Source organism: Gavia stellata, chromosome 7 (assembly GCF_030936135.1).
Source record: "Gavia stellata isolate bGavSte3 chromosome 7, bGavSte3.hap2, whole genome shotgun sequence".
Taxonomy (NCBI): Eukaryota; Metazoa; Chordata; class Aves; order Gaviiformes; family Gaviidae; genus Gavia; species Gavia stellata.
This window is the reverse complement of record NC_082600.1, coordinates 24,905,078-24,932,899: the sequence shown is the minus strand read 5'-3', so window position 1 is coordinate 24,932,899 and position 27,822 is coordinate 24,905,078. Positions and strand designations below refer to the sequence as shown.

The 27,822-nt window shown below is 41.3% G+C and overlaps 1 protein-coding gene across 4 annotated transcripts in view; it reads left to right on the top strand.

Moving 5' to 3' along the window:
• NRXN3 (neurexin 3) overlaps positions 1 to 27,822 on the top strand; it is a 983,888-nt gene that overhangs the window by 406,873 nt on the left and 549,193 nt on the right. For all 4 annotated transcript variants that reach the window (XM_059819968.1, XM_059819967.1, XM_059819969.1 and 1 more), the window contains 3 exons: positions 8,010 to 8,391; positions 11,370 to 11,560; positions 12,066 to 12,239. In XM_059819968.1, coding sequence (XP_059675951.1) covers positions 8,010 to 8,391; positions 11,370 to 11,560; positions 12,066 to 12,239 — 747 coding nt within the window. The remainder of the gene's footprint in view (positions 1 to 8,009; positions 8,392 to 11,369; positions 11,561 to 12,065; positions 12,240 to 27,822) is intronic.

The following is a 27,822-nucleotide window of genomic DNA, read 5'->3' as shown; positions in this document are numbered from 1 at the left end:
CTGTTCTTAGCCAGCACCAGGAACTTCTGTGACAACTATGACGATATGAAATGTGGGATTAGAGGACAGATGAGCTTGCACGTACTCAAGAATGCAGAGGCGCTAAGCAGCGCTATTCTTTTGTGCCAGGTTCTGTTTGGGGGTACGTTGTGAGTATACCTCATTCCTAAGCTGCACATGTGGCGGTTTCCAATGCTGTGGAATCAAAACCAAGGCTGTCTAAACCTTTCCTCTGCACAAACTTTTCCTTGATGATAAACCTGCATTTGATAGATGTGTTAGAGAATATGGATTTCTGTCTCTGCTAGTTGTTTTTTTTTTCCAAGTTCCTGTGCTCATGGCGCAGAGCTATCCAGAAAAAAAAACCACAGATAGAGCAGTTTGTTCCCAACTTGGTTTTAGAGGTTGGAGAGGACCCTAACTCACCAGAGTATATCATATCATATCATAACGTATAGAGTGTGTCAGTCCTTTTTTTTTTTTCTCTTTTCCTGCATTTCCTGACAGCTTTTTGAGCTTCTGCTTCTTTCTGTAGAGAAATGCAGTTGAAAGGGGGAAGAAAAGATCAATCACTCAGGAAAGCTGGTGTCTCCCAAGTTATGAGATTTGCATTTAAATGATCAAGGTACTTTACATTGATCTTTTTTTCATTACAAAATTTTAGAGGTGATACTTTTCTGGTCCATTTCCCCACAGCTGCAAGAGCCAGAAACTTATTTTTCTTTTTTTGAAGGTCTAAAATTCTCATAGCTGTATGTAACTGTAGGAACTGGGTTTTTGAGGAAAACACCAGCAGTCTGAAGGCTGGTGATAGAATCACAAAGAACGGTAACCCTGGATTCAACACGGGTGTGGGTATGTTCACTTAGTTGTGACCCATGCTGTTTCACCAAATGCTGACGTCCTCTCTTCTGAGTAGCTTCTACTCAGAAGACAACTAGAAGGAACAGCTGCCATAGGCAGTGCCAGAGTACTATATCCTATCTCAGCAAAAAGTTCTCTTCTACTATGTGAATGCAATTAATTTTAAGTAATGTGGTAATTAGATTATTTGGAAAGCCCATGAGTCAGGATTTTGAAATAAACCCAAAGAAGTGGGTTTGCAGAAAAATGACTTGATACATATTTTCCCTCTGAAGTAAATATATGCTGTGCTATATAGGCTGAGAATTTGCAAGAGAGAATCAGCAGCATATGAAAGAAGAATCTTTCCCTCTCCTTGCTGGAATTGGTGGAGGCTTAGTCAACATTAGCTTGTAGGAAAATGAAATTTTATTTAAGAAGGAACTTTCTGAATTAGTGAAACATGCTGGTAAATGTTTCATCCTGTTTACTTCTGCATTTAAGGAGAACAATTCTTCTGCATATGCTTTTTTAGTAAGCACCATGAGGTGGCACCCTCGGCATTACAAACTCAATCCCCCAAAACCATCGGGTTTTTTTGAAGTCTTTTTCATGAAACTGAGTTTATAAATAATGATGATACAATCCTATACTAAAATAGGATGTGCATATATATATATGAATTACATAGTTAAAGATGCATTACAACTAAAAATATCTGTTAAAAGAATGCCATCATGGCAGTCAAAAGTCAGAAAAGTCAAAGTTAAGATTTTCTGTGCAATCTGCATCCCACTTCTTTGGGCAGATGATACAGTCTTCAATGATGTGTTTGCATAGATTCTTTTTTTTTTTCCCCACAGGATTCTTGCTGTCTTTAAGCATAGATGGAAGTCTAGATTGGGGTCCCAGTAAAAATAAACAGCCTATTTGATTGATGCCTTCTTTCTTATTGCTTGTTTGGAACAATGCATGCCAATTAAATTTTGCTCTAAATATAGAGCTGTTGTTTTTTCCTTTTTTGTGTGTGTATTGTGTGCTACTCCTCAATATGTTTCTACAGAACTAAGAAGCTATAACTGGGTGTATTCCCATGTCTATGGTATATGAAGTGAGTAGGTGTCTTTTTCCCATTTTACACGTTTGGAAACAAGGCATCAGATTAAAGTTGGATGTATTTGGTACCAATTTGGCATGATTTTTCAGTCATTTGCATGCACAAATACTGAGCATGTCTGTATATTGGATCCTGTAAATTAGCTCAACCCTGCTACTTGGAGAATTAGGTCTAGACAATTAATGAACACCTGTGAAAAATTTGTAATGAAGTGACTGACTTGGCTTCCTGCAGGACATCTAAGGGAGAGACAGAATCCAGTTCCTCTGGACAGCATTTTGCTGCTTAATCACAAAACCCTCCTCCTACATTTCCCCCCACCTCAGAACAGACCTCAGAACTTCAGTGATAAATTGGGCACAAATACAGCAGTCATATTCCTCCCTAAAACATCTTGCTAGCACCCGAATACCGCAGTGGTGGCTGGAATTTTTTCTGTCTGCTAGCACTTGAACTAAAGAGCTGCTGACTGCTGTAGTAGTTACAATACTCTCTACAGAGCACAGTGGAGGAATTAGAGGAGAACTCTGCAGGTGAGGCTGACAGCTAACGAGATCAGAAAATACTGGATTTCACTCCATGATTTCATAAGAAAATGCATCTCTGTCCTGATTCTGGTCTTGTATTGTCATGCCCTTTTCAGCTTTTCACTGAACTACTCCTAACTTTCTGCACTACCACTGCTGTCACTGTCCTTTTTCTCTTAAGCCAGTCCCAGTTTTCTCATTTTTTCACATTTTCTAAAATTCTGGGTTCACCGCTTCCAAACTCCCTCCCTTCATTTCTAATACCCCCTGGTTTTGGGTTCCCTGTCCTAATGTACTCCAGATTTCACAGGCCTGATTTTTCTTTCTTACTCTGGCAACAACTTCTCTGCATTTATCTAAGAGTAGAAGATCTGAGGAGAGGAGTTTTCTTCCTCTTGGTCCTTGACATCTCTACATTGTATTTTTCTAATCTTTTAAAGTAAAGAAGCAAGATTTTTTTTTAAGTGATTTTTATTTATTTATTTTATTTTTAGGAAAATACAATTCTTCTTGTTTGGAAAAATCAGAAAGTTTCATTTGCTAACACTAAAACTGAAATAGCCCCTAACAAGCACAGTGGTGGAAGTGAGATGGTTTGTCAAAATAAACTTTCCCATATACTGTTTTAGTTCCTGTGAACTGGCATTTTTTCAAACTAAAATATTATTTTTTCTGGTAAAGAACTGTTTCAGGATTTAAAAACGTTTGCATTGGTACTGACACAAATTTCTGAATAGTCAGAAATATGTAACTCTTCAGCTGCTTGTAAGTTTGTCCAGCTGTATCTGCTTGAGTTGAAGCTTTCCATGTCAATGGTCTTTGTATAATTGTCTTTAAATTTAGATCCACTGCTAAAATTGGGAATAAGTGGGAAAAAATACTGTTTTGTGTAATATTTTCTCTTTGTATTTGGAACAGATACTTGAAAACATTTTTTTTTCTAATAACAACTGTGCTTGTTTGCTGTCTTTGCAAAAATTTGATCACATTTGGACAAAGTATAAATGGAAAAATTGCACTTTGTACATGATCATGAGAGATGAGTTAGGAATATTTCAGTGTTTCAAGAGGACCTAAGCAAGAAAGAGACGATCAGTTAATTTAATCTGACTCTTTATAGACCACGAGTCAGGATGTATCATCCAAGCGTCCTATAAATGTTTTCAGCTTTCATTTTATCCCTAACAGAAAAAAAAGAATATGTTGTGAATAGTAGGAAAAGTCTTGAAAGACCTGTCAATATATCTTTTGTTTGTTTTTTTTAATGTCTGGGAACTGCTTAGGGGAGAAATGCTAGATTTCGGGAGATAGCACAGAATGTTTTTGAAAGCTTGTAAATACCGGTTGATATGACCTGGGGGAATTAAAAGAGGAATTTGTCCTGGACTCAGCTATGGTGATCGGTTTGACTCCCAGGTATAATGCCAATGACTCAAATACCTCTTGCAGTGACTAGTCAACTGATCAGCAGATGCAATCAAGCAGGATATTATTCCTAAATTTTGTCTGCCTACAGCACACTGGAAACATTTATTCAGGTCTTCATCCAGGTGTCAATTTTTGACAAAACTAGTGTGAATTTAGATATTTTTGACCCTTTTCTTCTTTTAAACCTGATTGAATTGGACCAGCATGTTAAAATGTTATTGGAGGCAACAGGTAGTGTGGCTGTTTCCTTTGGAAAACCTTCTAAAACAAAGGACTTTACCTGTGCAGTAATTACATTAGCAACGTGTACTAGAAGGTTAAGCAGAGGAACATGCAGAAGTAGGGAAAAGTTGCAGGTGGATAGGTCTATGTTTGTATGCATTTTGATGTTGTCTAATTTCATATTTGCTGCTGCCCTTTTTCCACAGGAGCTTTGCTTCCCTGCTTACAATTAAGAAAGGACAATACAGCAAATGGGTTGACATAGGTGTTTGTATTAAAGGAGGTGCTGGTTTTTGAAGATCCCCTTTGAAAAGTCTGTTGTGAATGAGACATAGCATAGTAAAAAAAAAAAAAAAAAGGAAAGAGACCTCTATGCAAGGCATGTGAAAACAGCCCAGAGGAATTGACTTGAATTGAGTTCTCTACCTTAGAGTTCCTATGGAAAGCTGGATAAGTCATTTGAAGTCAGGTCTTTCACAGTTTATCACTAATTGTTCCTGTTCTTTTGGGAGGTACTCATTTGGGATTGTGGATTTGTGGTGTGTTGACCCTGGCTGGATGCCAGGTGCCCACCAAAGCTGCTCTATCACTCCCCTTCCTCAGCTGGACAGGGGAGAGGAAATATGATGAAAGGCTCATGGCTCGAGATAAGGACAGGGAGATCACTCACCATTACTGTCACAGGCAAAACAGACTAAACTTGGGGAAATTAGTTTAATTTATCACCATTCAAATCAGAGTAGGATAATGAGAAAAAAACCCAAATCTTAAAATCAACTTCCTCCCACCCCTCCCTTCTTCCCAGGCTCAACTTCACTCTTGATTTTTCTCTACCTCCTCCCCTCAAGTGGCGCAGAGGGACGGGGAATGGGGGTTGCAGTCAGTTCATCACATGTTGTTTCTGCTGCTCCTTCCTCCTCACACTCTTCCCCTGTTCCAGCGTGGGGTCCCTCCCACGGGTGACAGTTCTCCATGAACTTCTCCAACGTGGGTCCTTCCCACGGGCTGCAGTTCTTCATGAACTGCTCCAGCGTGGGTCCTTTCCACAGGTGCAGTCCTTCAGGAACAGACTGCTCTAGTGTGTGAGCTCCCATGGGCTCACATCAAGTCCTGCCAGCAAACCTGCTCCAGCGTGGGCTCCTCTCGTCATGGGTCCACAGGTCCTGCCAGGACCCTGCTCCAGCACGGGCTTCCCACAGCCTCTTTCAGGCATCCACCTGCTCTGGCGTGGGGTCTTCCATAGGCTGCAGGTGGATATCTGCTCCACCATGGACTGCAGGGGGACAGCCTGCCTCACCATGGTCTGCACCACAGGCTTCAGGGGAATCTCCGCTCCGGTGCCTGGAGCACCTCCTCCCCCTCCTTCTTCACTGACCTTGGCGTCTGCAGGGTGGTTTCTCTCACATATTCTCACTCCTCTCTCCAGCTGCAGTTGCCATTGTGCAGGTTGGATTTTTATTTTCTTTTCCCCCCTTAAATATGTTATCCCAGAGGCGCTACCACCATCACTGATGGGCTCAGCCTTGGCCAGCGGCAGTTCTGTCTTGGAGCCGACTGGCATTGGCTCTGTCGACATAGGGGAAGCTTCTAGCAGTTTCTCACAGAAGCCACCCCTGTAGCCGCCCAGCTACCAAAACCTTGCCACGCAAACCCAATACAGGATCTTATTTCTAGAAGTGCTGAGCCTCAAAACCAGTGAGTGCTCCAAAGTTGTTACATGTTCCACTAAACTGGATGCCAAATATTTTTCTTTTTTGACATCCGAAATGATTGATATGTTGATCTCTCTGTTCCTCAGCTTTGTGTATATAAAATTGAAAGTAATATTGCTTATTCTTGCAGGAGTGCTAGTAGATGAAGTGCATATTTGAGGATAATTTGCACACTGTGCTGCTGAACTTGTGGGTTGAACATGGCTGGCTGCCAGACACCCACCCAGCTGCTCTCTCACTCCTTCTCCTCAGTAGGACAGGGGAGAAAATAGGATGAGAAGGCTCATGGTTCAAGATAAATATAGGGAAATTGCTTACCAATTACTGTCACTGACAAAACAGACTTGACTTGGGGAAACTTAAATTAATTTATGGTGAAATAAAAATGGAGTTGGATGGTGAGAAACAAAGACGAAAAGTAAAACACCCTCCTCCACTCCCTCCTTTCCTCAGGTTTGCTCCTTTGTTCCTGACTCTTCTACGTCCCCCCACACGCAGTGGTGCAGGGGGATGGGGGAACGGTGGCTGTGGTCGGTCTGTAACAGCTCCTCTCTGCCACTCGTCCTCCTCAACCTTTTCCCCTGCTCCAGTGTGGGTCCTTGCCATGGGTGGCAGTCCTTCATGAAGTGTTCCAGCACCGGTCCTCTCCACAGGCTGTCGGAAAAACCCGCTCTAGCTTGGGGTCTCCATGGGCCACAGTTCCTTAAGGAAATATCCACCTGCTCTGGCATGGGGGTCCTCCACGGCTGCAGTGTGGGTGGCTGCTCTGCTGTGGTCTTCTTCATGGGCTGCTGGATAATTTCCACACTGGTGCCTGGAGCGCCTCGTCCCCCTCCTCCTCTTCTGAACTTGGTGTTTGCAGGGGTTTTGTGGGCTGCTTTTTTTTTTGTCCTTTGTTCCTCACTCACGGGCAGCATTTTGCCCTTTCTTAAATACGCTTTCCCAGAGGCGCCACCATCTTGGCTGAGGGGCTCAGCTGTGCCCTGCAGTGCGTCCACTGGAGCCGGCTGGAACCGGCTGTGTCTGGCACGGGGCAGCCCCGGCCTCTCCTCACAGAGGCCGCCCTGCAGCCAGCACCTTGCCGCATAAACTCGATACAACACTGCAGAAAATTCCATGAGAGAAAAAATAATGGCATATTTGTAGCAGAGCTTGAATAATGGTTGTACGTTGAATGATAAGAAAACAATTAAATGTTGAGTAATTCATTAATTTAATATTATTCCTGTTGTATACTAAATGGCACAAGGCCCGTGTAGAAAGGATACTTGCTTCTGTGACCAAATAGTTAAAACTATCTTAATGAAAAACTATAGAGGACTAAAATAAGGTTGTCTGTAATGGTTTTCATTCTGATGTTGCCCAACTTGTCTTTGTACTCAAACTAGTCTTTCAGCATACTGTTGTATTTCACCTGTCTGTGTGGGTTCTGCGTCTGTACTGATGTCTAGCACACTTACTGAAACATTTCAAATATGCTTCAAGAGTAGTCTGACATATTTGGTATCCTGAATAGTTTGAATATTTTAATTGAGAGGTTAAAATCTGTCACAATGTGACAAATAGCCCAAGTAGTAGGTTGATTATTTAAATATATGGAAAGCTTTTTACCTGTTGCATTCCTGTGTTTCCCTCCTGCTGTGCTCTTAAAACAAGGGAAATAACATGAGGCACCAGGAGAGAACAATGGAATAAATATTAGCAGGTTTATGACTGTTCTCACTTCTTGTTCTGTTCTTTTTGTATTAATCTATGTTTATTGAGTGTTTTTTGAGAAGCACATTTCTAAGAGTTGTTTCAGAAGTGTCTGAGTTGTTTGACAGATGGACTGTTGGATCAAATAGATCACTGTAGGCTTTAAGGGAGAGACCTAGTTGTCTTTGCAAACAAAGCCTGAAGCACAAGGAAAAAAAGAGAGTTTGCTGCCCATGGCATTTTAGTCCAGTCGTCTCTCTTCTGCCAGGTTTTGGCAACTGCTGGACTCAAGCCTCTCCACCAAGAGTCTATACGTTCTTTCTTATGCAAGCTGCTGAACAGTGATCAGATGGGATTAAGTTAGTATGGTTATTAGTCTGGAAACTGGAGGGAGAAGGGCTCCATATAACCTGTTACTGATCCCTGGACTTTTTCTGCATGTTCCTCCTTGTTTCTGTCCTTCAGGCACAATGGTTGGTGATCACACCCGCTTGGAGTTCCACAACATTGAGACAGGGATCATGACGGAGAAACGGTACATCTCTGTCATCCCCTCCAGCTTCATTGGCCACCTCCAGAGCCTCATGTTCAATGGGATGCTCTACATTGACCTGTGCAAGAATGGTGACATTGACTATTGCGAGCTGAAGGCACGCTTTGGTCTCCGCAACATTATAGCTGACCCTGTGACGTTCAAGACCAAAAGCAGCTACCTGAGCTTGGCCACCTTGCAGGCTTATACATCCATGCACCTCTTCTTTCAGTTCAAGACCACCTCAGCTGATGGTTTCATTCTCTTTAACAGTGGTGACGGCAATGATTTTATCGCAGTTGAACTAGTCAAAGGGTAAGTGACTTTCTGCTCTATTCTACCAGCTTATTTATAGATAAACTTACTTATAGGTTAGCTTAAAATGCTTGCATAAAAAGAAATTCACCTCATACTCATGTCTTCTATGTTTGCTGAGGTGTATGACAAAGCACTTAAACATAAACACGGAAGCTTAAGACTCCTGATTTTATCACTGACTTCCCCCTGTGGCTGAGGGAAAGACACGTTCACAGTGTGAAACATGAATGTTTTAAATCCTTTGGATCTAGTTAGGCTAACATTTTGTCCTGTTAACCTTGAAGAATAGCACAGAGGAGGAGGAAATGTACTGAGGGCTCTAAGTCTCTCTTCCCGCTTTTATTTATTTTTTTTTTTCTTATAACAGACTCTTTGTTTCTGCCATTTTTACTGAAGAAAAAAATCACAGAATCACTAAGGTTGGAAAAGACCTGTAAGATCATCAAGTCCAACCAAAAAAAAACCAAAAAACCCAAAAAAACCAAAAAAACCCCCACACAACAACAACAAACCACAACACACCAAAAACCAACCCACCCAACACCACACAGCACCATGTCCATCAAGCTACATCCCACAATGCCACAGCCACACGCTCCTTGAATATCTCCAGGGAGGGTGACTCTACCACCTCCCTGGGCAGCCTATTCCAATGTTTCACTACTCTCTCAGTAAAGAAATTTTTCCTAATATCCAGCCTGAACCTCCCCTGGCGCAACTTGAGGCCATTTCCTCTAGTCCTGTCACTAGTCACTTGGGAGAAGAGACCAACACCCACCTCTCTGCAACGCCCTTTCAGGTAATTGTAGAGAGCGATGAGGTCTCCCCTCAGCCTCCTCTTCTCCAGGCTAAACAACCCCAGTTCCCTCAGCTGCTCCTCATAAGACTTGTGCTCCAGACCCCTCACCAGCTTTGTTGCCCTTCTCTGGACACGCTGCAACACCTCAATGTCTTTCTTGTAGTGAGGGGCCCAAAACTGAACACAGTATTCGAGGTGCGGCCTCACCAGAGCCGAGTACAGAGGCACGATCACCTCCCTGCTCCTGCTGGCCACACCATTTCTGATACAAGCCAGGATGCCGTTGGCCTTCTTGGCCACCTGGGCACACTGCTGGCTCATCTTCAGCTGGCTGTCGATCAACACCCCCAGGTCCTTTTCTGCGGGGGAGCTTTCCAGCCACTCATCCCCAAGCCTGTAGCGTTGCCTGGGGTTGTTGTGGCCGAAGTGTAGAACCCGGCACTTGGCCTTATTGAACTTCATCCGGTTGGCCTCAGCCCATCGATCCAGCCTGTCCAGATCCCTCTGCAGAGCCTTCCTACCCTCAAGCAGATCAACACTCCCTCCCAACTTGGTGTCGTCTGCAAACTTGCTGAGGGTGCACTCTATCCCCTCATCCAGATCATCAATAAAGACATTAAACAAGACCGGTCCCAAAACTGAGCCCTGGGGGACTCCGCTTGTGACCGGCCGCCAGCTGGATTTCACCCCATTCACTACAACTCTCTGGGCTCGGCCATCCAGCCAGTTTTTAACCCAGCGAAGAGTGTACCTGTCTAAACCACGGGCCGCCAGCTTCTCTAGGAGAATACTGTGGGGAACAGTGTCAAAGGCTTTGCTGAAGTCCAGGTAGACAACATCAACAGCCTTTCCCTCATCCACTAGGTGGGTCACCTGGTCATAGAAGGAGATCAGGTTGGTCAAGCAGGACCTGCCCTTCATGAACCCGTGCTGGCTGGGCCTGATCCCTTGTTTATCCTGCACGTGTCCCGTGAGCACCCTCAAGATGAGCCTCTCCATAACCTTCCCCGGCACCGAGGTCAGGCTGACAGGCCTGTAGTTCCCCGGATCCTCCTTCCGACCCTTCTTGTAGATGGGCGTCACGTTGGCAAGCCTCCAGTCATCCGGGACCTCCCCCGTTGACCAGGACTGTTGATAAATGATGGAGAGTGGCTTGGCAAGCTCCTCCGCCAGCTCCCTCAGCACCCTTGGGTGGATAGAGCATATGGGCTGCTGAATTTGTATTTCTGCTGGTGGTGATTGAGGAAAAGTGAACTCAGCTTGCTTTTGAGCTGCTATATTCTTTTTGCAAGACCAATCGCTTGTTAAAAAATCCTTTATTAGCTGAACAAATTTTGATCTCTTATATTCATCTAGTCACAGTAGACGTTTTCCACAAACACTCTTTACTAGTCCTGTAAGTTCAGTATAACTATAGTTCAATCTGTTTCATTTTTAACTTTGCACATATTTCTGTAAGTGGGACATTGAGTAATAAAAAAAGCAAAAGTCACGAGTTCCTGGTGCTCTGAGAGTTGAATTTTGTTGTCTTTTTTTTTTTCTTTCTAAGTAGAATATTTCTCTTCTATCCTCAGGTGGATTTCTGTGTTTGAACTATTTAAATAATTCAGGGTAACACTCCCATGACTTCAGTCTTCGTTAGGGTCTTTATTTTTTGCTAAAAGCTTTGCTAATTGTTTTCCAGCTGTTTGAATAAGCCTAGGATCTCATGTGAATTTTAGTACAAGATTTTGAGTCGGTTTCCCAATAAACTACTTAAGGGAGTTATTCAAAACTCAGAATGAATCTGGGGAATATATACCCCAAATAAACATATCTAGTGTTGCTCTCCAGTACATTTATCGATATTACTAATTTTAAAAAATAGTTATATGCACAGACAGGGTTTTTATGGATCTGAGAGAACTTTGTGAAAAAGAGGAATGCTTTATGGTTAGAATCTGATTACTCCAAACGTTGTCATCTCAAAATACTAATCCTTACACTTTGGTGGTAGAAAGGAAACAACTATATCTTTTCAAATCAGTGGCTAATATTTTGTCTCACTAGAACTATCTAACCCAGAGATACTTCCCTTCATGACTTTTGTAAGTTAATTTATCAACTCTGGCTACAATAACTGTCAGTAGCGCTGAAGTTCTTACACAATTTTAACTAGTTCTTGCTATGTTTACAGGTATATACACTACGTTTTTGACCTTGGAAATGGACCTAATGTTATCAAAGGTAACAGTGATCGTCCTCTTAATGACAACCAATGGCACAATGTCGTCATCACCAGAGATAACAGTAACACACACAGCCTAAAGGTGGACACAAAGGTGGTCACTCAGGTTATCAATGGTGCCAAAAATCTGGATCTTAAAGGTAAGTTTTACAAGATTGACACTTGCCCCCTTCATTCTTGGGGGCTCAACCGGTAACTAAGAGAAAGCTTGCAGGAACCATACATTACAGAACAGTAAATCTGGCAGTTGCTGATTTTTTGGCTTTCAATTTCTTTTTTCTCTGTTTGGCAACCTTCTGTAGCAGAATATCTTGTCATATTTTGCTTTATCAGAAATTTATTGTCATCCTATAGTTTTTCCTAGTTAGGATGCAATTACAACTGGGGTTTTTTGGGTTTTTGGGGTTTGTTCGTTGGGGTTTTTTAGGTTTTTTGGGGTTTGGGGTTTTTTGTTTTTGGTTTGTTTTGTGGTTTTTTTTTGTAGTAAAGGAGACAGAAATTACTTCTTGCACAATGTCTTGCTCTGCTTTTAACTTTTTCTGAGCAGCTGTTCAGCTTGCTTTATTCATGTTGGGAGCAGGGGAAAGCCACTCTAGAAGGTATGTAACTTCCTCCTTTCTGTATGTTTACCCCTTTCTCCTCTAGGTGATCTCTACATTGCTGGCCTAGCTCAAGGCATGTATAGCAACCTCCCAAAGCTAGTGGCCTCACGTGATGGGTTTCAGGGCTGTCTAGCATCTGTGGACTTGAATGGGCGTCTGCCTGATCTAATCAATGATGCTCTACACCGCAGTGGGCAGATTGAGCGCGGATGTGAAGGTATAGTTGATTTCAGAGAAGTTCCCCTCTCAAGCACTCCCCTCTTACTTCATTGCTGCCCTCAGTGCATCTACTTGTCCACCTTGCTGTACATTTCATTAGTTTGCTTTCATTGTGACATTCTTCACTGCGCTTATGTCTTCCAAATGCTCACAAATGCAGCTTAAGGGGATAGCTAGCTTCTGCGAGCGGCTTAGCAACTGTTCTTTTGTATACTCCATCCCCTATGAGGTGGTACCTCCAGCAGTGGAAAGGGTGATACTGGGACGGACTACTATTTACTAGTACTTTTCTCAGAGTGGTTTATTAACATTACAGAACTCTTAAAATATTTTGAAAGTGGTTCTGAGCCTTCAGTTCACCTGTGCTTCTGAGCACCCTTTTTTGGGATCCACAGAAGTAAGTATTTTGAAGATCAAGTAGAGACAGGGGAAATGGAAGGTGGAAGGAACTGAAGGGAGAAGACTGGACCAAAACAGGAGGTTTTTTTTTGAGGAAGTGGGTGTCCAATGAAAGCACTGGGGGCATTGTCTCTGCTGTCTGGAAACCTTTCTCTTCTGTATTTTCTCCTTTCCAGCCAGTTTAGAAACAAGTGTGATGAGTGACTTTTTGAAGCATGTAAATAGTAGTGATTTCTTGAAGCTTCTTTAAATAATTTGCTATTCCTGCTAAGCTCCCATTAATTAAAAGAATATTGACATCAGCAGTACTGACTCAGTAACATGCATATAGTGTCAATTCCCAAAGCACATGGGATACTTATCATCAAAAAACCCAAGGTTTTGCTCGCTGGGTTAAATGAAAATCACCATTACATCTAGCTCCACTGAATACCAGTCTGCTGTGTTGGCTACCAGTCACTACGGGAAGATAGTTTTATCAGTAAAGTTGTCTGGTATGCGTGTTTACTAAGAAGTTGTATGTCCTGAACTGATCCTCAAGACAGAACTTCACAAAGTGAGATTACTTCTTGATCATATTTCCCTACTGTGTCAAGATTACAGGTTACATCACGCCGAAGCCTTGCCACTTGTCAAGACTGTCCCTTCTTAGGATTGAAAATATCATTTTAGTGCTATCTTTGAGTATTCATGAAACAGCAAATTGTCAGTCTAATTAAATCTGACCCCTTCCTTGTCTCCCAGTGTTTTGATTGGCTGGGAGCTCCTGTGCCTCAGCCCTCCTTCCACACTCCCATGATAATACTCTGGTTTGTGAGAATTTTGTGTCCTGTCACAGGACCTCACTCAGTGTCAACTCCAATTTCACAGCATTGATAAGTGCTGCGCAGCTGTAGGCTGTTCTTTTTTCTGTCTTTCTGTTGTATCTAATAGTGTCTGTTAACTATGTTGTTCCTTGTGGAAATGAGCATAATGTAGCAGAACTTGTGGCTTTGCCCATTTGTGGCAGGGCAAAAATGTCAAAAGAAGTGCCTCTTTTCTGTGGTGTTGTTTACAAGGTTCAAGGGGAAAAAAAAATAGATTTGGGGTTTTTTGAAAATTGTTTTTTTTCTGATTATCCTCGGTGCACTGAAAACTCTTCTTAATATTAGTTATTTCTGGTGATTGTCTATTTAAAAGTAGCTTAATCTGTTGACTATATAGCCTGCATGTTCCCTGTACTAGCTCTTCTCTTTCGGAGGACCTCTCATTAGACTAACCTGTTCTGTGTGTGGCTCAGGAACAGACTCATGATGCTTTCCCAGAAGACTCTGCACCATTATTAGAGCTATGGTGTTTCCTTCTCCTGTACCCAGTATAGTTCTTTGATTTAGTGTCCTGTTACTGAGGTTACATAATGCTAGTACCTCTCCCAAAACATGTAATGTGTCACTTAGTTTGTCTGTGTGCCAATCTGGTACCAGTACAGCTGCTGCCTGAATGTGGAGATTGGTTCGCTCTTAGAAGTGGCAGGAATGTGAGTTCCCCTTCTCTTCTAAAGCCCTTCGAACAAGATTCAAAGTTGGAGACAGACCTAAAAAACTGAGTGGGAAGGTCAATGATGGCCCTTATTCTGCATTTGGAAGAACTTGATCTGGCGAAGCAGTGCCCGTGCTCTCTTCCTGAATGGTCCCTGCTCAGTACCAAGGGAACTGCTGGAGAGGAAGCTATTCTCTTTGCCAGTGTGCTTAGGATTAGTAAAAAACCTGAGAATTAGCTCACCAGAAAGCTGTTTCACTTGTGTTTTGAATCACAGCAACAGTCAAGGCTTCATTTCATATCTTGACTGCTGCTTGCTTATGCCTTTTCTTACAGTTGCCACACCCGTCTCCCCTTTCTCTAACGAAAGATAAACCCTAAATATGTTTGGTCCTTATTTAAGTTTCCCTATTTTGTTTCCATCTGAAGTGATCTTGGGTGCAGTCTTAAAGTTTTTAAGGGCTGAAGTCCCAAGCAGTTCTTGCTGTCTCATGATGTTTAAATGTGTTTTGTAACAAACAACTGCAGACTTTTTAGGTGAATAGTGTTGTATGCTGATTTGCAGTACATGTCCTTATTTCATCACGAAGGGCAGCGTGATCATATGCATGATGAGAACATGCATGCTTAAAGAAATGTCATTCCATCCCCATATATGAATCTTGCCTTCCAAATGTGGTGTGAGAGAGATTTCTGCTAATGCTTGTCTCTTGTTGCGGCTTTGCTTTCAGAAGCAGAGGAGATTACAAGGTGGCAGCTGTTTTTTCTGAAACTGTCAGTTTGATCTCAGGACAGAATCAAAGGATGTGGGGAGGAAGGAAGCCAGCAGAATAGTAGAATGCGAGATGTAGGTCAGCAGACAGCACTGTCCTACCTAAGACAGACCAGTACCACTACAACTGGGTGACATCTTTACACCCTATTCCCATTTGTTGTTTCTATTCATGTATTTCTGTATGCTATTCCATACCACCAATTAAGATACACAAGTTTTAATAGGAAAATAATTTTCTTTATTGTCTTGGTTCTACCGCCACCTCCTTTTATTTGGTTTGAGCAAGCCATTGAACTTCCTTGGCCACATTGTTCCTCTTATGTGCTCAAGCACAATTCAGCCCTGCTGTGCACCAAAGCACAAACCTACCACATTATACAATTAGCTGCGTTCCAGTGATGGATAAGGCAGTGCTCATATTTGAACAGGAGCAGGGAGCACTTTCAATATAAATTATATTTATGTGACAGCTTCTTCTTGAGGACCTGGAGAACGCCAAAGCATTCTTAGGCCATATATAGGAGTCAGTAACTGAAATGCAGGCGCCCTTGAGACCGAAAGTGGCTGGTGTATAATAGTGTTAAAAAAACCAAAAAGGCAGTTCAAGACCTAAGGCAAGAATTATCTCTGCCTGTCAGTTTTATTCCTATAATTTCTTTAATTATTGTGGGATTTGTTTAGGATAGCACAGCTAAGTAATCTCTTTATCCTGTTAGCTGAAGTGTCAGCTTCCTTGTGTGCTGTAGAAACTTAAGGTTTCAGGTTTTGAAGTCTGCTGCTCAATCACCAGTGTGCTGGACAAGATGATAGCTGCCACGCTGACCTGTTCTGTGTTTTCATGTGTCCTGTAGGATCGTCACTTGTGGCAAAGAATTTTGTGGGTGATTATCTGGAAGAAGAGAACCCAAGAGTGTCTGAAATGTCAAATGAGCCCACGGAGTTAAAGCTCCACACCACACGCCCCTTCTTTTTTGCATGTGGTGGTCTGGTTTATTTTCATTGCTCTTTTGCGATTGCTGCATTTCTGATTTTTTTCAGGTACAACAGGCAGCTCTTCATTGATGTTGAAGGTCTGATCAGATCTGTAGTGGCAGCTTGTGTTTCCCTGGAAGGTATTTGGCAAAGCCAGAAACCTTCTTGCTGCCTGGTGTGTAAAATCTGCTCTGGGTTGAGGTACTACACACCACTGTGAGAAGAATGAAGTTTCAGGATAGTGACATTATAACAATATATTTATTCATTTTCCACAGAGCTCTTGTGCTAACTGTAGCTTTCATCATCATCTTTTATGCAATAAGAGGGCCCTTTCCCCTACCACCACCCAGAAAAAAGGGATTGGTGAGAGGGTCTGAAAGAAAAGGTACAAAAGGTAGGGAAGTGGTTAAGACTTAAACGGTCCTTGTGTCAGTGTTGGGTCAAGCTACTGAACACACTGAAGAGACAAAGTCAGTTCTCAGAAAGGACTTCATGTTGGGGGTCCACTTCTACTGGAAGCTTGCAGGCAAGTCTGCCACCTACTTTGGGCCTTGCTCTCCCCACCTGTAAAATAGGCGCATGGTATTCATCTATTTGCGGTGAGGGTATGAAATTCAACTATGTCTTGCAGAGCACATTGAAGTAGTGGACGGAGGCCCCTAGAGATGAGTTAAAGCATTAGAAACTGAGGAAAAGAAGCCTTCTATCATGACCTGGTTCTCTCCAGTCTCCAGCTCAACAGCCTGTTGTTGGAAATTTTTATACAGCTCCTGAGTTTGAGTAATACAGGCTATTTCCATTTCTATGTCAGACGTACACAGCTTGAAAGAAAACATGTCTGCACTGTTGTGCGTATGCAAGAGTTGGAGGATGGAAGTTGTTCCAGGTGACCTTCTTTCCCTCCTTGAAAGTAAACCAATTTAAAGTTCAGATCAGCTCCTTCTTAATTCTAGACTTCTAAAATCACTTCTTTTTGCTGAGCACTTCATTCCTGGTCTTACTACTAGATGAATGGATCAGTTTATTCCATCCAAAAAAGTCAAGACTGAATGACTCACTGCTTTTTCCTCACTGGTCCTGGAAGTAGTTAAGCAGGTGTCCAATCTTTTGTGGAGTTTAAAGATGTTGCCCTAAATATTACTGAGTACTTCCTACATTTGGGGTGTTTTTTCCACCTCTTTATTAATTTGCCATATGTTCTCCTGTGTTTTCCTTTCCTTTATTTGGACATGCTTAGGTTGTCTACCTTGAGCACTAGAGCTATCTGAAATTCAGCTTCATGTTCTAAATACTCGCTTTTACCCCATCCTGCCCCCAGCCAAACAAGCCTAACAGCAGCAGTTGAAGAACGTTGTTTTTTCTACAAGGCAGTTTTCCATGTGCTTTAGAGATGTGGCTTCTTCCTCTCCTCTTCACCTTCCCTCACCTGTTCCACTGATAACAGCTTCTCACAAAGGATGGTGATTCTTATTAAACTGGCTGACAGTGTTCCAGATGTTTTGGGACTTTTTTGGTCTTAATCTTCCAGATCCTGCAGTAAAATCATAATTTTGTGCTACTTTCCATGAAATAGTGTAGTTAACCTTTGGAATTCACTGATGCATGAAAAGCATGAATGACACATACAGGCTGGATAATCGGAAACACATTTTGCATACTAAGCAGCATGTGGAACAAAAGAAAATCTAATATTATGCTTAAAATCTCACAGCAGAATAGTGTCAGAAAGTATTTCACCCTTCCTCTGCTGAGTAGTGAAACTTCAAATCTGGTGATACTTCACTTCCTCTGTGGAATCAAAGGTTGTCTGTTGGGGAGAGGAGCGTTAATTTCCTCCATGATGGTTTGACAGGTCTCCTGTTCTATATGCTTTTGTATTCCATTGTCACAGTGCTACTGGAATTATGGAACAAATATAAGTTTTGCTCCAGCTTAGCTACAAAGAAGGTGAGGAGCAGGGCAGTTAGGGAAAGTGTGTGTTTGTTACACAGAAATTACATTGTTAGAATATGTGTCGAAGAAGATACATGGAGAAATACATCCTCCTCCTCTTTTGCATTTTGTTTAAAGAACTCTGGGGATTTTATGGCTGTATGTAGTAAAGCAGTTGCAGCAGTGGGAAGAAAAATCTGACTAGCACAAAAGGGAAGGTAATTGCCATCTTGAGTCATTTGCGGGCTGTGAAACAATAGCAAAGATTGAAAATGTTAAACTTCATAGGAACCTCAGGGAATGGCATCTCTACATGCCAGTTCTAATTTATTGGGTTGTAAATGTAAAAGGAGACAATGGGAGAAAGGGAGAGCTACCAATCTCTCTTCAATGTCAGCTATGATACTAGAACTTTTTAAGAACAGAAGGTTATAAAGGTGAGTATGCACTTCTTAAATACTCATCTTTTGAGCAGTGAGGTCAGTGATTTGGTGTTTTGTTGTTCCCATTGTGCTGTATAATAGAAATACATAACCTTCAGTGGCAAGGGATTCGGGAGCTGCTGCCTGTACTCCCATCTTTGTGCTCTGCTTTTTCCATACTGAAAGAGAAAACTTAGAATCAAGGTATAACATCAAAAATCTATGTGGCTTCCTTGTGAACTGGACTCCATTTAAAAAAAAAAAAAAAAATACTGTGCCTAAATGGAAAAGCGCCAGTGGTATTGTTTTGTTTTGCTTTTTTATGCTCTGCAATTTTCAGAAAGTGTACTTGGATGTTCAGTTAGTCAGACTCTGTAGATTTATGATTCACTTTTGCCATATGGACTATGATTTGACTACAGGTAACAAGATCATTCCCACCTAAGTGAAAGAGTGAGCTTGTACTACTGTCATTTCTGTTGATTGCTCTCATGAGATTGACGAAGATTATATGGGTCTAAAGCCTGAGCTGTCTCTTTGCCTGTTGATACAAGTTTTCTTAAGGATGTGTTGAAATCCATGAGCAGGCAACAGCTTGTGAGGGGGCAAGGTTTTACTGTCACTTTACGTCCAGTGTCAAGTTCAGTTCTTGGGATAAAGAGAGGTTGTTGTCTTCCAGAGTTATCAGTCCCCTATGGTTTTCTGGCAATAAATCCACTTTCGACAAAAAGCCAGGGCAGTCTGTGCTTTTATGAGAGACAGAAGATTTAAGTTCAGATCCAAAGCCTGGATGTAGAAACAAAAGAAAAATATTCTTGACTAATGTGCTGAAAGTCAAATAGATTTTTTTTTTTTTACTTAAATGGATTCTAAGTATTTCTCAAATGAGACCACATCTCTCTTAAATTATTGGTAAATGCTGAGAGATGGGTGTTAAGAATGTGGTATTTTTTCCTTCTTTTTCTACTATTCTGTGAATTCTGTGACCTCTTGTGTATGTATGTGAATGAAATGTTTTTCCTCTCTCTTGTATGTGGTTTTGTTATCTGTTGCTTTGTTGGGTTAAGGTAGCCATGTCCTTGTTGCTTATGTTGTCATTCCTGCATGTATTGATTATGCACGTTGACTGTGATGGTTATACCAATTGCTTTTATTTATTTAAAGTGATGTGACCCTGGTTTATCTGCCTTTATACTAACCTGTTGTTTATTGTTTTTGCTTTTTTTTTTGTTTTTTTATTTTTTGCTAACAAAGTAGAGTTGACCAAAGCTGACCTGCAAGGTAGAGAAGGTTCTTCTTCCCCATTACTGGTTTGAACTGAAAGATGCTTTTATGTAACATTTGATGCCTTTTACTGGATGCAGTCACACCTCTGAGACAGGAACAAAATAACAAACCCCAGCCCCTCTGGAGGGGATATCTGGGTTGAAGAAGGGCATGGCAAACAATGGAGGTGTTTTTGTCGACCTGGGGGGTTTGACTGTATCAATCTCTAAATATCCATAACAGCACAGGTTGATTTCCTGAAATGTCTAATGATTGTTCAGGCAAATAGCTGCTGTGTATAAAGTCATAGAAGGCCCTCAGAGCTTTACAAAACAAAAAGCTGACTTGGATTCTTCAGTAAGGAGTGAGACCAGGAGGTAAAAGCTGTTTTTTTTTTAAATTTAGACTTTGGAAAAAAAAAAACCCAAACTCCACAGAAATAACTTTCTGCAATTTCAGTTAAAAAAAAAAATCTATTAACTACAAATTCCTTCAGTAGTTAGATGGTATTTTACAAGCCATAATTGATCAAACATATGAGTGGTCATGCTTGATCCTTTTGTACCTGTTAATTTTTGTACCTCTCAGGTCTTTTTTAGAACCTTTTACTGGATAGTCTCTGATTTTTTTACAAAGCAGATAGGGCTCTTTCATGATGTTGATCCCCATGTGAAATTCTTACTGACATCTTTTATTACTATTGTCTGCTAAGTAAAAAGGGATCAATCAATGATGTTCGAGGTTGCCAAAAGGTTGCGGACTATGTGGGCAGTGTTAAAATACTAAAGCTACTCAAGTGAAAGCCATTAAAGAGACTGGGAGTAGCTTCAGTAGAAAAGGGGGGGAAAAACTGAGAGAAACCAAGGAAGATGGCTCAAAGAGGAGAGGCCGGGTAGTAACTGAGAACATTCCGCTTGAATTACAGAGAGATGATGGGGTAAAGAGTGCTGACCAATTTGATGAAGGCTAATTCTTAGGAAACATATAATGAAGGAAGGATTAATGGTACAATTACATACAAATACCCTATTTCCCTGGGACCTGCTTATTAGAAACTAATAGGACTTTGGTACTAGTATAACCAGAGGGATGTTTTCCATGGTGTTGAAAATTTATCCCTTTAAACATGATAGTGAAAGTATACTTCCCAGCTCATCTCAAGAGACTGCAATATAAAGTACAGACTTGTTCCTCGGCGTTGTGGAAGTTTAAGAAAATCCTCCTCCTTTTTAATGGAAGTGTCTCTGTTTAACAGTCCTGAAGCTGCAGATGGTATCTGTTACAGTATCATCTTAATCACCTTGAAATTTTGTGTCTAAGCCACAGGTTTAGTCTAAGGTTTTGTTGTGGGAGAAAACATGTAGGGTGTTCCTGTTTCACCTCTGAGATAGAGACAAGAATTCCCAACATTTCACATATCACTGAAATGAAATTTTTGTGGCTTTAATCATGTGCTTCGTAAACTCCTTTTCTAGCCACCGTGTTTACTGGGAAGACCTGACATTACTGACCTGATCTAATGCAATAGATGCAATTTTCAAATTAAAATATTCCTGTTCCATATTCCAGGTGTAGGAAGGTAGCAACTACCTTTGCTTCAGAATATCATCTGTGTTCTTAGGTAGGGGTGGCATTCTACAGCTTAGAAAAGGATGAAAATATTTAGAGGAACCAAGGAAATTTTAATGGGTAAACAGCTTATCACTGTAGCAGTTGTTAATAGACAAAAGCATATTTGGAGGCACCCTCTTACCCAACAGATAAAGATACTGACAGTCTCAGATAATTTTAGCCATTGGATGTATACGAAACACTGAATTGGAAAGATTTGACAGCCTAGAGGTAGGCAGAAGTTAGCGTGATGTATTGTGCTCTATGCATGTGGAGCATCTGACTGTGACCACATTTTGTTGGCATCTCTGGCCTATTCCCAGCTGTGAAAAGTTTAAGTACTCTGTCTTACAGAGGTTAGGGATTTAGACAGTATTAGGTGCTGTCTCTAGGGGATTTCTGAAGTTTATGTAAATGAATGTGGTAAAGGATGAGATTTGAAAAAATAGGAACGATACATGGGCTGGGACCGATTTGGGGAGAAAAAGCTTCCTGGAAGTACACTGGGGTGTAAATAGCTTTAGGATTAAGGTGTTCTCTGCCATCCATTCAAACTATGGCAGGGAATTTGGGACTCATGTTAGATATCAGTAAGTATCTTGTCCCTCTGGCTGCAGCCGCTGTTGTTCTTTCTAGTCACTTGTGTGTCCATCAGAATATCTGCCCAGGAGTTCCTGTGTGATTTTTGATGTCCATTGAAGTGAATGCAGCATGAAGAGGAGGTCCTGGAACAAAGAGATTTGTTTGTTTTGATTTTTCCAGAATCCTCAGAACCTAAAGGCTTGTCACAGCTGTGAAGATTATTCTAGCTCAAGCTTATATTGTTACAGAGGTCTTAACCCTATAGGAGTATTTCCCCTTCAGATGGAGACACCTGATCACATTGAAGCCTAAGGGAAAGTGTTTGTTTTGAGTACATAATGTGGATTATTGGCTTTTCAGGAAACCAACCTTTGCTAAATAGGTTTGGCTATTTCAGAATAGGCCATGAGGCCTGGTACTTTAGTACTGCTGTGATTTGCAGTGGGGAAGGGTGTTTTTCCAATTGACTGTGTTTTTCTTGTTCACATACAGCCCTTTCAGTTTTTCCTTTCTGCTTTTAGTTTCTGTGTTTGAATGTCTGAATACTGTTTACTTCCTCTGCTTCACTTGCATCTCCCTGTCCCTTGTCACAGCTCAGATCCAGGCATACTCCCTTTATGCAGTTGACTTTTTGTTGTATGGTTGGGGGTTTTTTTGTTTTGGGATTTTTTTTTTTTTGTTCTTCCCTCGCCAGCATGTGTATAAGCACTTTGCTCAAGACCTTTTAGGTTTCTTAGAGATGGACAAGAGGGAGGAAGATAGGTATATGTCAGGTTTCATGGAGGGGAGAAAAACCCCACCACCTTAGACCCCTCTTCAGTGGATTGCCATTACTGCTGATTCCCTTCTCCTGTCACCTTGAGGTAAATGTGCTTTCCATGGGAGACTTGTTTATTTGTTATTTTAACTAGTCCCAGTCCCTGAAATTTTTAGACCAGCCACGTATTTGGAACAGAAGGACATCAGGTGAATGAAAAGTTCAGGTTCTGTTGAGGCACTGGAATAAACTGCTGTATTTTTGGGGTACTGCAGAATGCTGGCTTTTGAGTTATTTCTGACAATGGGTAACTTTAAACATGGAACCTGCCAGATGTCTAACCTTTTTCAGGCGATGAAAAGGATGATGAGTTCTTAACAAAATCTGGAACTCAGAGAGCTTAAAGAGATGGCCTTGCAGTCCTTGAAAATACTTTCTGGTTTTTTGGTTCTAGTTGGCTAAGTTAAACTTACTCTGTGATATTCCTGCTTTCTACCACCTGTGACACAAAATACAGGATCTAACTTTCTGAATTGTGCACTGAATCTTGACTATACTTTAGTTTCTTACATTTGTGCAAAGTAGTTGTCAACATGCCATCATTGGCATTTGACAGTTACAGCATATGAGATATGGTCCATCCACTGAAGTGATGGTTCCATGAGGTTCAGTCTCAATTTTACTCACTTTTTACTCAGAAAAAATAATTTTTTCCAAATTATTCTGAAATTTAAAAAATTAGCTGGATTAACTTCATTTCCTTCTTAAGCTGCACTGAGTGAGTTCTAGAACAGGTTTATATTCTGCCTAGTGTATATGGTTTCCAGGACCTGATGCATCTCTGAGCTGTACTGGGCCTGCACATAGAATTTAAATAAGCAGACTATTGCTGATTATGAAAGAGGACTGTTGACAGAAGTCGACTGTAGATTTATCATAGGTATAAATTGTCCATCATAATGTCTGACTGGTGGTGGTAGAGATATTTCAGTGCTTGGTGGCATTTGCAGTCTAGAAACTATAGGACAAAAGAAGGACCTTATTCTGCAAAGACAGTAAAGATGTCTTGCGTGTGTTACTTTCCTGTCTCTTCCTAGTCTCTTTGAAGGTACAAGGAAAAAAGATGGGAGCATTTAGGGAGATGGAGAGTGAAAATGGACCCATGGTGCCATTGGACCTTGCCTGTTGCAGATCTTCATCTTACTGAGAAAATACTGTTAACACAAATGGTAGATTCCTTTCAAGAGGAGTGAGTTTTCGATGTGTGAAGGAAGGTGTTATGTGCAAGACCAAGAATGGTTTGCTTAGCTTAATGCTTATTGCAAGTTATGATCAAAGCATGAAGCAGTTGTGTTATAATCCTGCAGCTGTTGTGTAAAGAAACTGATTCCTCATTTAACTCGGAAGAACGATAATCACAATACTGTCTTTTATTCCTAAAGTTCCTTTCTCTGTAAAGAGCTTTCAAATTACGAAGTAGGAATGACTTCCCTTGCCACTGAAACACACCCACCTGTGGGATGAAACATGGCATTTTTGGCAACACGCAGCAGTAGAATTCAAATTTTTCTTAGTTTCAGGGCAAAGAGAAAGCTCCCATACAGCTGAAATTGCAGGAAACAAAGAGACAAAGTAATTTTTCCAAGCAGAATATGGATAAGAGATCTGGCTACTGTACTCCTCTAAGGTGGTTTTCTTCAAATACTTAGTGGTAAAACTGACCATGCATCTAGCTAGGTAACTTGGAAGAAAAGTGTAATACTGTACTCCTTCCCAGAGAGGGAGACCCAACAAGATGACAGATCCTGCAAATCCTCAGATACTGAGCTGTTCCAATAAAAATCGGAGATGCAGAAATAAAGATCAAATGGACATTGTTGAAAAATTCTGCTTTGCCATCTCATATTCCTAAGGAGCTGCCCCTGTTGGTAGGCTTAGTCTGGACAGGAGGAGACATAGTAGGTCACGCTTCTGCTAGTGGGGATGCTTTTCTGCACTGGGGACTTCTCTGCTTCTATTCTATATCTACTGCCCACTCACTCCCCTTTCCACTGTGCATGTGACATGAAGACAATGCGCAAAGCCCAGCTACAGACAACAAAAACAAGGCCTTTGAACAAAAATTCACTCAACAGAAACAACAACTGTTGTCAGGTGTTGGAAATTTAAGGACAAAATTAAAGTCAGCATGCATATTTTATTAATTAGAAGTATAGTGTGATTGATTGGATATATCTGAGATTATTATGTGAAGACTGGTTCTGAAACTTGGCTTTTAAATACTTTAACTGCTCCAAGTGTAGCCAAAGGAATGAGATAAAAAATAGACCTGAACCCTGATAGCACTGGTATTTTAGAACTAATTCTACTGCTGTATATATAAATTGGGTTTTGTCTTATCTTTCATTGTTCGTTAGCACTAAAGGGCATGTGCATGGTAACACAATCTTCATGTTTTATAAGCCTTCCTGTGCTTCTGTGGCTTTGCTCCCTAATCCAAAATCTTAATCCCCTGTAACGTCCCTGTTAGTTGCTCCGAACAAAATTCTGTTGCCACAGAGGGAGGATTATGACATCAGGCAAGGACTGTAAGCAGCAGGAGTAGATGAACTCTCAGAGACAAAGATCCTTTTACCATGCAATTGTCCCATAGTACTAAGGAGTGAGGCAAAGCGTAATACCCAGCATTTATGCTGTGCCGTCACAACTGACTCTAAAGACAGTGGATCAGGCTTCAGGCTTCCTTGTGGTATTGTCAGGCTTTCAAAATTCCTCATCATCGTAGTTTTTTTGTTTTTTCTTTTTTTCTCTGGCTTCTTTGAAAATGCTGTTTCCATCTTCACAGTTGGTTTCTGTAAAATATAGTTCAGAAACCAAAATACTGGTCATGAATTGAAGTCCTTTGGCTCTCTGGACACTCTCACTACAAGCACCTCAAGCCACAGGTACTAGGCCTCATGCAGTCTTATTCTTTGAGTAGAGTACAGGTCCTTTCTCTTGTGACACCTAGACAAAGGACATCCCCATTAGATGATGCCCATTGTCAAGTCCAGTTGCTGATTAAAGTCCTCTCAGAAGAGTGTAGGAAGAGAGGAGAAACATTGTCATTGAAAATGCTGTTCTGCTTTGCTTCTATGTAATGGTGTTTACAGTTGACGCTGTAGCAAGTTTGCATAGAGTCACAATTGCTTTCTGGTTTTATTTTTCAATATATATAGCTTTATTGTTTATACCTCTAGGACTATTGGCATTCATATTTAGGCTTAGAGGTTAGATAATGGGATGGTAAGGTACAGGATAGGTATCAGTTCCTTATTCCTTATCCTCAGATAGCTCAGACATGTTAGGCAAAATGACAAGTGATATTCTATTCCAGATTGTTAAATGCCATGCCTTGTTTTTTGCTGGGCCAGAGTAAGTCTGAAGCAAGTGTCGGACCCCAACCTGATGCATGTGTATTTACATAGTTATATCCATGTCTTTTATAAGTGTAAAGACAGGAGGGAAGCGTGTACATACATGTGCCCACTGGCCCACACTGTAAAGTCTGTCAGCACTGTTGTAGTCCTAGAAGTGATCTGCTAACCTCACACTGTGCCAGTGAGACCACAGGAATTCATACAGCTGCAAATGAGAGTCAGGTGGGTGGGAAGAAGAGGTGGAGGGGAGGACAAAAGCATTGAAAAATGCTGCTCAACTTTCTTTTCAGTATGGTAACACATGGTTTTCTTGTTGTGACTGCTGCTGCCACCTCTTCAGTAGGTGAATTTTCTTTCAGGGATTTTGTTGTCTGCTTTTGTTATCCACACTTCTGCTTCTACCTAGAGGTTTTGTGTTGTGTGGTTTTTTGGGTTTTTTTTAACAGTAAAACAGATCATGGAAGAAACTCAGGTTTTTGTTTAATGTTCAGTTAAACTCTCTGCCTACCAATAGTCACATGTTCCTCCTCATTGCAGGAGAGATGTAAAGAAGCACAGATAGCTAAAAAGCTACTGAAATTCACCCATTCTGTTCTTGCAGTGAGGAAAGATAATCTGGTGGAAAGAGCAGGAACTCTGCACCAAAGCTGTAAGGGTCCATTCCTGGCTTGGTCTTTGAATTGTTGGGAGGATCATGGCATGACATGGGGCTTCCAGTTAGATGTGGGTTCTACAAAGGCTCGTAAATGTCGAAGTGCCTACATGCACAATCTGAATATCAAAGATGCTGTATAACTGTGGGATTCAGTGAAATCACTATGGGTGGTAGGAGATGGAGGTTGAGGGATTTCATTTTGAGTTAAGACATTTGAAAATGCTGTCTCCACTTTGGTGTGTCCTATCTCATCTATAAACTACAGATGGTGGTGCTGATATGATGAAGTAGTAAGGATGAAGAGTGGGATGAGCCTCATGGAATTGCTGTTTCTAACAAGGACTGTGACGGAAGATGCTGGGATGGGTAGAACAGTTGTTGCTTTATCCTTATGCTGTTGTCCTAGGCTGGAAGTGGTTAACAAACTGATCTCAGGCAGCCTAGCCAGTTGATCCTCTACTCTATCATCTACTCTATATCTTTTGTTTCTTCTTCTTTTCCAACAAGTGCAGGATATAGAATCTTAGGTATGTCAACTATAGCTGAACGTTTTATTTGAAGTACTGCACAATAGGAGCAGTATACCTTTGTCTAGAATGCTGAAGATAAAATACTTTCCCAGGAAGTAACTTCTAAACTCGTGTTCTTATAATCTATGGCTTGCAGCTTCACGTCTGCTCTCGGGTTATTCAGAATCCAGCTACTTCTTTGTGGATGACATACTAGCTGTCATTCAGAGTCCCTCCAATCTGAAGATTGCTTTTTTGCCTGTTGCTTGGGTTGTGTCTTTGCAAGGTTTGTCTGAGTAGGATAGCAACTGTTAGCTCCAAATCACAGAACAATGAAAGGCTGTTTTGTTAGTAGTGGCTGCTTGCTTCTCTAGTTCCCCCAAAGGCTGTGGAAACCAGTCCTGTATAGAGAAGTGTCATGGACTAACGTCACGCCCTTCTAACGACTTTATTGACGTGTTAGCAGAGGATCCTATGTAATGGGACTAGTCAGAGTCTTTTGTTTTTTTGTTTGTTTGTTTTTCTTAATCTATAAATCAAAGCTGCAGCCAGATGAGGCTTCAAAACTGCAGTTTGAATCCACATATCAGGGCTTTCTGCGTAGGGTGAAGCATTGTTCGTGGGTCCATTTCTTAGCCTTCATTTCTACAAGAGGATCAAACTTTGAGAGAAGCACGACAACCTGGCAGTGTTTGTTATCCTTGCATTACACCATACTTTACAGTACATTGTTTTGGAGCAAGCACTGAACATATGTGTTG